The sequence below is a fragment of the Podarcis muralis genome, chromosome 16 (assembly GCF_964188315.1).
Source record: "Podarcis muralis chromosome 16, rPodMur119.hap1.1, whole genome shotgun sequence".
Taxonomy (NCBI): Eukaryota; Metazoa; Chordata; class Lepidosauria; order Squamata; family Lacertidae; genus Podarcis; species Podarcis muralis.
The window spans coordinates 25,915,240-25,926,829 of record NC_135670.1 but is presented as its reverse complement, the minus strand read 5'-3'; the positions used below and the strand labels follow the sequence as shown (position 1 = coordinate 25,926,829).

Below are 11,590 nucleotides of genomic sequence, written 5' to 3'. Positions count from 1 at the left end.
GAGCACCCTGTTGCAACAGCTTTAATAAATATCAGGCTTACTAGCTGCTTTGCTTCTCAATATTCTCTGGATGGTCTCTGTTATTTTCCCCTACCAATAGAGAACCTACAAAAGGACTCTATGGGCTCTTAAAGGTAAAGGTACCCCTGCCCGTACGGGCCAGTCTTGACAGACTCTAGGGTTGTGCGCCCATCTCACTTAAGAGGCCGGGGGCCAGCGCTGTCCGCAGACACTTCCGGGTCACGTGGTCAGCGTGACAAACTGCATCTGGCGAGCCAGCGCAGCACATGGAACGCTGTTTACCTTCCCGCTTGGTAAGCGGTCCCTATTTATCTACTTGCACCCGGAGGTGCTTTCGAACTGCTAGGTTGGCAGACGCTGGGACCGAACGACGGGAGCGCACCCCGCCGCGGGGATTCGAACCGCCGATCTTTCGATCGGCAAGCCCTAGGCGCTGAGGCTTTTACCCACAGCGCCACCCGCGTCTTGGGTACCCCATAATGGAGCAGTTTTTTCTCATAACATGCCCATTATGGGAAACTGGCAAGCAAGACCTGAGCACATGAGCACTCTGCCTGTCTGCAGTTTCCAGCAAGTGGTATTCAGAAGCATTACTGTCTCCAGCTTTGGAAGCAGAACTTAGCCATGAATTTGCCTAATCCTCTCCTAAAGCCATCAAAGTGGTCATCACTGTCTCCTGCTGGAGCAAGTTCAATAGTTTAACTGTGCAATCAAGCAAATACCAACAATCTCTGTTGGTAACAGATTAATGCTGTTCAATGCTCTGAAGTCAAGGGTCAGCTGGTGGGCATCCATCTGTCTCAGGAAACAATGGAAGAGTGCACCTTCAGGACTGAAGTCAAACTGTTACAGATTTACTGTGCCTGCTGTGGCTGTAGAGATGGATACAGGAGAGACATGTTTTGTTGCAGCTGGAACAGATGAAGGCGTCTGGTTTTGCTGGGACAGATGCACCATGGCATTTCTTATTGCCTCGTTCCTCCCAGCAGTCATGCATGCAAAGCAGATGCTTGATCTACTGCCCATCCCCAGCTGCAGCACAAGGAATTGTTAAAGCGGCAAATGTGGTTCAGCAAAAGTAATTTTAAAATGATGCCTATAGAGGCAAAGCTTCACATTCATAAAATTTGAGTCCAAACAAAACATATAACATTAAAAAAATAACAAGGCAGGTAAATCAGCAATAAAAGCTAAAATCAAGTTGGAACATATTTAAAAGGTTGCTTATGGGGGCCACTTTGATCTTACCTGCCTTGAGCAAATGCTGTCTACTGAGGCTTCAACCAGATTTGCTGGATAAACAGGATATCAGAAAGCATCCCCAACAGGGCCTGAAGCAAGTGTTGCTGGAAATTTTTAGTTTTGATCATGGATGTTTTACTCTGTCTTGAGATTTCAATTATGTCACTTAAGGGCAGCTCATTAGCAGGCATCCTTGGAAATGTGCAACACACTAGGCCCCCAAGGGGCACGTGCGTGCATGCACTACAGGCTTGCCTTTTTATTTTATTTTTTTATTTAGAGCATTTGTACCCCACTTTTCAGCCCCAAAAGGCTCCCAGAGCGGCTTACATGAAATAAAAACAAGACACTATCTACCTGCAGGCTTACATTCTAATAAACAAAAATACAACACACGAGAAAAAGAGCAAGGAGGGAAGAGGAAAATAAAACTTAAAAACTCAGGCCCCAATGTTTGGGCAGCTTTTCCTATGTCTCCTTAATGTGGTTTTGCTGATGGGTGGGCAGAAAGGAAGACAAAAGTCCAGTAATAAATCTGTTAAGTTGTGGGTGAACATATCAGACAGCACAGCGATTCTTCAAACAGCTCTTGTTTATTCACAGGCCAGAACAGAACTAAACTGAAGGGTTCAGCCAACCTGCTTATAGAGAGCTCAACTACAAGGCAACAGTAACAACTTTCTGTAACTATCCAATTACTGAATGTCACTTTCAATTCCTTATTTGCATATGTGGACCTGAGTGAAAACTATCTACGGTATCCCCCTGCTGGCCCAGGTTGAGAACTTCAGTACATAACAAAATCAGTGATGAACAAAGCAGACACCAAGTGTGATAGCTAAGCTGGCTTTTCATGCACAGGAAGGTACTTTGATACCGCTTTTAATAAGTCATGGCTTCCCCCAAAGAATCCTGGGAAGTGTAGTTTGTTAAAGGTGCTGAAACATATTGCTCTGACTTCCTTTAGACCACATCAGCGAGGTGGGAGGGGGTGGGTCTTGTCTGGGCATCCAGTACCCCCATACAGACTGCCCGAGCTTGTGCCTGGAGGTCACTTTGGTGCTGCTATCCCCAGAGGCGCACTCTCGAGATAGAGGATGCCCACAATACAGTGGTACCTCGGGTTAAGGCAGCCCTGTTTAGGGAAGCTTTTAATGTTTAATAGGTTATTGTATTTTAGTGTTTTATTGGAAGCCGCCCAGAATGGCTGGGGAAACCATTATTATTATTATATTCGTTCTGGAGGTCCGTTCTTAACCTGAAACTGTTCTTAACCTGAAGAACCACTTTAGCTAATGGGGCCTCCTGCTGCCGCCGCGCCGCCGGAGCACGATTTCTGTTCTCCTGAAGCCAAGTTCTTAACCCGAGGTACTATTTCTGGTTTAGCGGAGTCTGTAACCTGAAGCGTTCGTAACCTGAAGCGTCTGTAACCCGAGGTACCACAGTTTCCCTACATTCCCTTTCCTGAAGCTACAATTTCAGAGAGGTTTAACGGCCAATCCTTCTCTTTCCAGGGAACTCTCAAGAGCTGCAGCCATCTACCGTATGGTTATTTCTTAACAGCTTCCAGCACCTTTAACAAACTACACTTCCCAGGATCCTTTGGGGCCTGAAGCCCTGACAAGTGGCATCACGCTATTGAACTGCGCGCATCCGCTCAAATATCCCCGCCCGCCCCGCTGGAGGCACCCTTGGCCCACAGAAACCCGAGCATGCGCAAACTGCAGCCGCCGCCGCATGCGCATCCGGTGGCTCTTTGGTGCTCCCCCCTCCCTCCCTCGGAGTGAGGGTTTGCATAGGAGCCGTTCCTTCTCCCCCACTTCCCCATCTCTTCTCGGTGGCGCGTCGCCTCTCTTCTCCTCCTCCTCCCCTTTAAGCTGCGGTTCCCCCCCCCTCCCCGCTCCTCATTTTTTGTCCTCCGTCACGTTGCTCCTTGCGGCGTGTGAAGGCCTGAGGGGGCGGCGGCCGAGGCCTGACTGACTTGGCTGGCTGGCTCTAGGCCCCGGAGGCGTTCGCAGCGGCCTGTGAGAGACTCGGAAGGATGTCTGGGGGCTGGGGCCGGGATATGATGGACTACGGAGGCGGCGGGGCCGGCATGTCCGGAGGGGGCGGCCGGGGAGGCGGGAGCGGCGGCGGCGACGGCCGCATCTACGTGGGCAACCTGCCGGCCGACGTGCGCGAGAAGGACCTGGAGGAGCTTTTCTACAAGTACGGCCGCATCCGCGACATCGAGCTGAAGAGCAAGCGCGGGCTCGCCCCCTTCGCCTTCGTCCGCTTCGAGGACCCCCGGTGGGTGACGGGGAGCGGGGCGGGTGGGTTCCCGGTTTCCCTCAGGCGGGGGATGTAGAGACCCCCCCCCCATAATCTCTCATTTAGGAATGGGGGGGGGGTTCCCAAGCATGCTAGGATGGTGGGGGGAGGAGGAAGAGGAGCCCCCCCAACCCCAATTTTTGGCATTTTGTGAATGTGGGGCTCTCCATCTTGCTGGCAGGGTGAGGTGCAAGCCCCGCCTCATCCCCTTCTTCTCCTCCTCCTTCTTTCCCGCCTTTTTTAAATTTATTTTTATTTGGTTCTTTTTGGCACGTCACATGCTGGCTTTCTGCTGCTATAATAATAATAATAATAATAATTAATAATAATAATTTTTATTTATACCCCGCCCTCCCCAGCAAAGACCAGGCTCAGGGCGGCTAACAACCAATAATAAAAACAAGTTGATTAAAATACAATTTAAAAGATTAAGATAGAACATTAAAACATTAGGATGCAGCCTCTTCACAGGAGGAGAAAGGAAAAAGAAAGAGGGGGAGGGAATCAAACCCACCTGCATCCACCCACCCACCCAGACGGTTTTCAGATTATTATTATTTATATTATTTATATTAATGATATAAGGGGGTTGCTATCCAGCATTTGCCATGCTCCAGAGAGTAGAGCCGTTGAAATGGATGAGCTCAAGATAGTTAATTTCAGCAGGTCGCGAGTACTGTTGAGTAGGATTGACATTGGATATGATCCGCTGAAATTGATAGATGTTTTGTTTTGGAATGGTTTCGGCTACACAAATAAAAATAAACATTGCCTTACAGTGTCACATTATCTTCTTTATGATAATAATTTTTATTAGTTTTCAATTACAATCCAATAATAGCCTCATAATAACAGTACCAATTTATAATTACTAATACCAGTCATTCAAATACCGAATCACATTGTCATTACCCACCCTTCCCCCTAAGGTTCCAGCAATTGAAACAGTATTAAAAACATCTTAAAACAATTTAGTTACAAAAATAAGGCTGCCCTAGAGTCCATTAATTTCAATGGGTCTGCTATTATTGAGTAGCACTAAGATAAGATACAACCCATTAAAATTAACAGTCATAACTTGTATGGGGTCCATCAGTTTCAGTGGGTCTGCTATTGAGTTTGACAATGGATACAATCCATTAAAATTGATAGGCGTGATTAGCATTGGGTCCATCAGTTTCAATGGGCTTTCCCTAAGTAGAACTCAGTTGCCTATAATCCTAAAATAATCTATATGAAATGTATTATGTTTATTTTCCACCTCGCTTCCTTAATGGAAGCCAAGGTGGCAAACATTATTATTATTATTATTATTATTATTATTATTACTATTATTATTGGAATTTATATACCGCCCTATACACCTGGTAGTGTTTTCTCAGGCAGCCTCCCATCTAGGCAATGAGCAGACCCAGCATTGTATCCAATGCAGCCTACAGCCTTCACCAAACCCCATGTTGTTGGACTAGTTTGTGTAGAGATGGCCAACTGTTAGAAGGTAACTCACTGCGTGTCTACTTTTGCATTTGACGCATGAAAAGTTGTTCAGCAGGGTATGTGGCTCTTGATGTGAAAAAGGTTTCTCAGCCCTGGCCTGTGTAGATTGGCAGCAGCTCTCCAGGGATTCAGACAGGACATACAGTACTGGATATGTCAAGGATTGAACTAGGGATCCTCTGCGTACAAATTGGGTGTTCTGCCTCTGAGGTATGCCCCTTCCAGAACATAGGTGGATGAGATGCACCTAGACCAATATTCTTTGCAAGAATACCAGCCACTAGTTCAGGGGTGGGGAACTGTGGCCCTCCAGATATTGTTGGACTACAACTCCCACCATCCTTGGCTGCTGGGGCTTGCAACTGGGACTGCCCAATAACAAACAGCAGTGGAGGAGCCACAGTTTCCCCACCTCTGCTTCAAACCACACCTTGGGTTCAGTTTATTTATATTCTGCCTTTCAGGATACAAATCCTGCCTAATTCAAGGTGATATATATATATATCAATTATATTTAAAAACAGGCACAGAAACAAGATGGAGGATAAGATAGTGCCTTTTCCCAATTCATAAATCAAATCATTATTCGGGGGGGGGGGGGAGTAGTAAAATGGACTGTGGAATGGCTCATCTGCTGTTAATATTACAGTGGTACCTCGGGTTAAGTACTTAATTCGTTCTGGAGGTCTGTTCTTAACCTGAAACTGTTCTTAACCTGAAGCACCACTTTGGCTAATGGGGCCTCCTGCAGCCACTGCGCCGCTGCTGCACGATTTCTGTTCTAATCCTGAAGCAAAGTTCTTAACCCGAGGTACTGTTTCTGGGTTAGTGGAGTCTGTAACCTGAAGCATATGTAACCCGAGGTACCACTGTATATAGTCAGAGATCTAGATGATGTAAAGACCACTGCATCTTTAGTAGGTTGCCAGTCTCCTTCCTGCCTTCCTTTGTTTCTTTCTTGACAAATCCTGGAACGGAGCCTTTATGTTTATGAATTAATTTTTAATTCATTAATTTTTGTACTGCTTTTCAAGAATAAACATATTCACAATGTGGTTCACATTAAATATAACAACAAAATACAATATATAATATTTTAAAACATCATTAAATCCTATGGAAAGGGGTGTTTCCTTCATTTTTGCAGAACTGTTGATCATGTATATATTAAATCTGCTTTACAAATATGTACTGTTCTGATTCTGGCATTCTTGTTAGTATGTCTTAGTCATTTTCTTCAAATATAGACGTCTATGCAATGCGTAGCTCAACACCACAGCATATATGACTGACAACAGACCATTAATCCTTAATCTGAGGAATGGAGGATTGGACTGCATCAGAAATTAGTCCAGTTACACAAAAGTCACACCCACGACCCCTTAAGTGGTGTAGTGAACGGCTTTTTTGGGTTACCACATCAGGGATGAAGATTAACTACAAAAAATATGCTGGCATAAAGAAGCAGGCTGCAGGGGTTCCCAAAGTAGTGTTTGGCACATTGCTAATTGATCTGTTTAAAGTAGTCTGCTGGTGGAATTCTTGTTGCTCATAAGCATACAGGGAAGCTTCTTCATTTTGTTGTATCTCTTGAAAGTAGCCTTCTTTGCGTAACTGACAATGGCTTTTTGAAACAGCTGGAGCAAAGGTGCCTTGGGCACTAATGTTTTTTAACCTGATTGCCACCTTCTTGATTTTACTCCAGGGAGACTAGAAAGTCAACAGAGTAATTGGTGTTCGGAAAATAAATAGGAACTCCCTTATGCTAACTGTTGTTGTAAGTGTAAGGCATGAATGTTCAGAATTCTTTTTATTGTTTGCAACATTTTGCGTCCTGATGGTGAATACTGTGTCCAGTGAGTATGTTTCATCCTGTGACTTTTCTCCAAAGCTAGAAACAACTTTATCGTTCATAAACGTCAAGTGCTAACATCTTCCAGCTTAGAAACTGGGAACCTCTCCACTTTTTCCAGCCTACTATATCTAAATATTTCTATACAGTGGTGCCCCGCAAGACGAATGCCTCGAAAGACGAAAAACCCGCTAGACGAAAGGGTTTTCCGTTTTTCGATGCACTTCGCAAGACGATTTTCCCTATGGGCTTGCTTCGCAAGACGGAAACGTCTTGCGAGTCTTGCAATTTTTTTCGCTCCCCCCCCCATTTTTCTAAGCCACTAAGCTGCTAATAGCCTTTTAGCTGCTAAACCGCTAATAGCGCTAATCCGCTAAGCCGCTAATAGGGTTGCTTCGCAAGACGAAAAAACCGCTAGACGAAGAGACTCGCGGAACGGATTATTTTCGTCTTGCGAGGCACCACTGTATTTAAGTTTCAAAGTACAATAGTTCCTAGGAGTACTCATTTTCCAGAGGGTTAATCTATTGCAACAAACACAGCAAAGTATCTCTTTGTACCTTAAGGAGCAACAAAATGTGTTAGTCTGTAAGGTGCCAAAAGACTCTTCTCTTGTTTTCGTACCTTTCCTGTGCTGTCTGGGCAATGCTAAATTCATGCATATATTATTTGTTCACAGAGATGCAGAAGATGCAGTTTATGGGAGGAATGGCTATGATTATGGTCACTGTCGCCTTCGTGTTGAGTATCCCAAACCTTCCAGAGGACGGGGTGGAGGCTTTGGTGGGGGGCCTCGTGGGAGGAATGGCCCTCCTTCACGGCGTTCTGAATTCCGAGTCCTTGTTTCAGGTATGTTGCCTTCCATACTTCATACTGGCTGGGAGCCATCCTGATGCCATGCTACGTGTTTTGGTATATTGGGGAGAAGGAGCACCTTGCTTCCATAATATAGGGTTTCTTCTTTAATAAGAAAACTGTTCCTGTGAAGGAGTTTTTTCAGAGCTGCAAGAGGAGAAGACAGCTTTCTGGTTCAATTAACGGAGGAAGCCTATTTTAATTTGCTTTTGGAGTTCAACTTCGTGAATGAATGGTGAGCAAAAGATAAATCTCATCTCCACCTGTAGGCAGGCATGAACTCAATGGACTTGGAAATGGGCAACTGGGAGGGTGAAGGGAAAGAAGAAGATCCTTGTAGAGTGCAGGGCCAGGAGGACTGGGTCTCCTAAAAGCAAATGATTCTCTGAGACAAAAATATGAGCATTAAAGAGCTGCCTGAGCTGCTGCTGCTGTGCAGTATTTCTGCTTTTTAGGAGAGAAAATAACCTGAATTAGATCCCTCAGTTAATAACCTTGTGGATCCCTCAGAGGAACCTTGCCATATCTGGAGTAGGTGTCTTGTTTAGTGAGTTGGGAGAGACAGGTGGAAAATACCTCTTACTGGAGAGAAGTGGATGTATTTTGGAGGTTTTGCCATGGCGACCAAATCTCTGGAGAAAACTCAGCACTCCCTGACCAGTTTTATGGAATGGTCCACTTAAAACAAAACTCATATTAAAAAAAACATGTTTATTCCCATGTACTGCTTAAATGAAGTACAGTGACCTATCTTGGCGCTTCTCTGCATGGTACTGTGGCATCCTGGCTAAAAAATGTGATTGCTCCCTGTGAGGAAACTACTGAATTGCAATCTCTTCAGCTTTGCATCAGGACCCGAAAACAAAAGTGTTGAACCCCAGAACCACAGAAGCCTGGGAGGGCAGGGAGGATATCTGGAGGAATCTCTTTTGACGTTTGGCATGAATGGGAGAACGTGCATTGCTAGAGAGTATTGTGAAGCGTTCTTTTCAAACTGCTAGGAGCAGCAGTGTTCTAGTGTCTCCAGAATGCGATGTGGAACAGGGGAGCCACTTACCTTTGCCTTTACTTAAGGTTCATGCTGATAGTTAAACACATGTATCCTTGCTTCGCTGCCCAAGGACCCAAATTGGAATCAAAACTCATACTGTTAGAAGGGGACTATCATTCTTGGATGGGAATCTGATCCTGAGTAACTTAAGTCGTATGTGGAGTACAAGCTGTCCAGGCAGAGTTAGGGGTGATGTTAAGTTTACCTTGGACCAACAGGAGAAGGATTCCTTTCAAAGCCCAGAACTCTGAATCCTACCTAGGGGACCACCTTGCTGACAGTGAAAGGCTCATCCACTCAGGAATGGAACTTAACTGCTGTTCTTTGGATCCTTAATAAGCAGGAAGTCTGTGGAAGTGGTGGATGGAGTCTCAGACCCGCTGGAGGGACCATTCCAGGGTGTGCAGCTTTTTCCGGTCCAGCCTAAGCCGCAAGTGCCATCTCTTGACGTGGTCTCTTATGTTTTGTGTTCTCACTGCTCAGGGCTTCCTCCATCAGGCAGCTGGCAGGACCTGAAGGATCATATGCGTGAAGCTGGTGATGTATGTTATGCAGATGTACAGAAAGATGGAATGGGGGTGGTTGAGTTTCTCCGCAAGGAAGACATGGAATACGCACTGCGTAAACTGGATGACACCAAATTCCGATCTCATGAGGTGGGTCCCTGCCTGTGGGTGAAGAGCATGTGCGTTGTGCCAGTCATGGAGGAACATGCGTTAACGTGTCCTGTTGTGATGCTCTCAAGAGGCTCCGGGGGCACAGTCTAGCAATAGTCTCGGAACTGGTGGCTAATAGTAATCCTTGTAGCATGTTAGGAATCCAGCTTAAAAGAGTGGTCAAGGCCTTGTGAGACCTGCCCCATGATGGCGTGGTGTGAGCCCTGACAGCCAAGGCCAGGTTTTCTGGGGTTCATTCCTAAGTTACATGGGAAAAAAATAAGCATTTGGATTTACTTGCCTCTGTCTTCTTCTAGGTAAGTCGAGTTGACTTGCTTTGCCATTCTCCCTTTAACAGACCAAGAGTTGAACAGAGATTGCTAGTGGTTGGCTGTTGAATAAGCTTAGCTCACCTTTGCCTTGGCAGCCAGAGCTTGCATCCACAAACTGCAACGCTTCTCCCCAGAGATGCTGATGAGTAACCATAGTGGTTACAATAGCAGTCTTTCCCACCTATGCATGGAACCTCTTCCTATGGTGGTCTCATGATGTCTCTGCCATAAACCAGATTTCCCCCCCAGTCTTGGGGCATTGCTACCTCTCTTGCAACCACCTTCTTCCATCTGCTGCAACCACCCCCTCTGTCACAGCTGGAGGCTGCTTGCTGTGGGATTTCCCTTCAGAACCTGAGCTGCTGAGATACAATTAAATTAAGATGAGCTGGTGAGACAGTTCACCAAGGCATCTCCCAACTATGCTGAAGGACTCCACTAGATTACATCTCTTTCCCTCTGGCAGTTAAAAGTTGGAAACTATCGACATCTTCGCCCTTCTTAGTTAGATGAGGACAGAACATGGCTGTGTTTGCCTAATACCTGCACCGTACTAGCTGTTATGTAACACATGCCCTTCGTCTGTAGACCCTCAAGGGCCAGATCAGAGCTGGCCCAAGGCAGCAGCAGTAGATGGACTCCTACTTGCGTATATATGGAAAAAAAGCTATCTCCACCCTCGAGCCACTTGTGCATTGGTTCCTGATCTTCATTTTTGGCATTCATTCATTCATAACGTTGACTACAGGATGTTATGCCAATGTTTGGGTTTTCTCTGTTTTAAATTCCAGGGTGAAACATCCTATATCAGAGTTTGTCCTGAAAGAAGCATCAGCTATGGCTACTCGCGCTCCCGTTCTGGTTCAAGGAGTCGCGATTCTCCATACCAAAGCAGGGGATCGCCACGCTACTCTTCTCCCTTCAGGCCATACTGATTGCACCCAACAGGGACTTCTAAAAATGTGAACTGAGCTCTTTATTTCTGCTCAGAGTTTACATTCCAAAATGGATGGATATAGTCTTTCGTAGGAAGCCTTGTTTCCCCCCCTTTCTTATTCAATAAAATCTTTTTTTATGACTTACAGTTTTTACTAGGGAAGTGTTGGTAATGAAATACTATAAAACATTGCCACTTGAACTTCTTTTGTTTGGAAAATGTACATTGTTTTTGTTTCTCCTTCTGAACGAAGGGATATGAGCTTGAGAACTAGTATGCATTAATGGTTGTCTGCAGGAAGGTGCTGTAAAGCAGTGGAGCAACCTGTATGGCTCAGCCTGTTGTGTTGTTTTGAAATATACTTAAATGTTTCTGTAACTCATCAGTGGGTGACTGTCTTTTGTGCAGGTGGGAAGCTGGTGTAAAATACAGGTTTTAAATTCCTTTCCGTTCCTGGGTTTATCAAAGCCTACTGGTCAAGCCGGGTATTGTAGTGGGGAAATCAACAGAATATTTACACTACAGTAATATAATTTAAAAGTTGCTCAGATATAATAACCCTGAGTGCTTTCAGATGGGAGTGCATTGTGGAATTGGTGTTGCTTACACAATTTTTTTGCAGCTTCTACACATTGTTTTCATAAAAATGCCAGCCCATACGGATAAAAACCGATAAGTGAAAATAACCTATTAATCATCCACAGTGACCACGAGTGGAAACTCGCTTGCGGCATGTGCGGGGAGTTTGTCACATCTGTCATTTTCTAGTGAATGTTCCCGATTGCCACACCCCTACTTCCGTTTGCTCCTCACCTGAATGTAGCCTAGCTGTTTCAT

The 11,590-nt window shown here is 45.3% G+C and overlaps 1 protein-coding gene across 1 annotated transcript; it reads left to right on the top strand.

Moving 5' to 3' along the window:
• The first annotated feature begins 2,993 nt into the window (after window positions 1-2,993).
• Window positions 2,994-11,135, top strand: SRSF9 (serine and arginine rich splicing factor 9). The gene is made up of 4 exons (XM_028711138.2): window positions 2,994-3,552; window positions 7,602-7,771; window positions 9,312-9,484; window positions 10,608-11,135. The coding sequence occupies exons 1-4, from the start codon at window positions 3,305-3,307 to the stop codon at window positions 10,749-10,751; spliced, it is 735 nt and encodes a 244-aa protein (XP_028566971.2). The 5' UTR covers window positions 2,994-3,304; the 3' UTR covers window positions 10,752-11,135.
• Window positions 11,136-11,590: the final 455 nt, after the last annotated feature.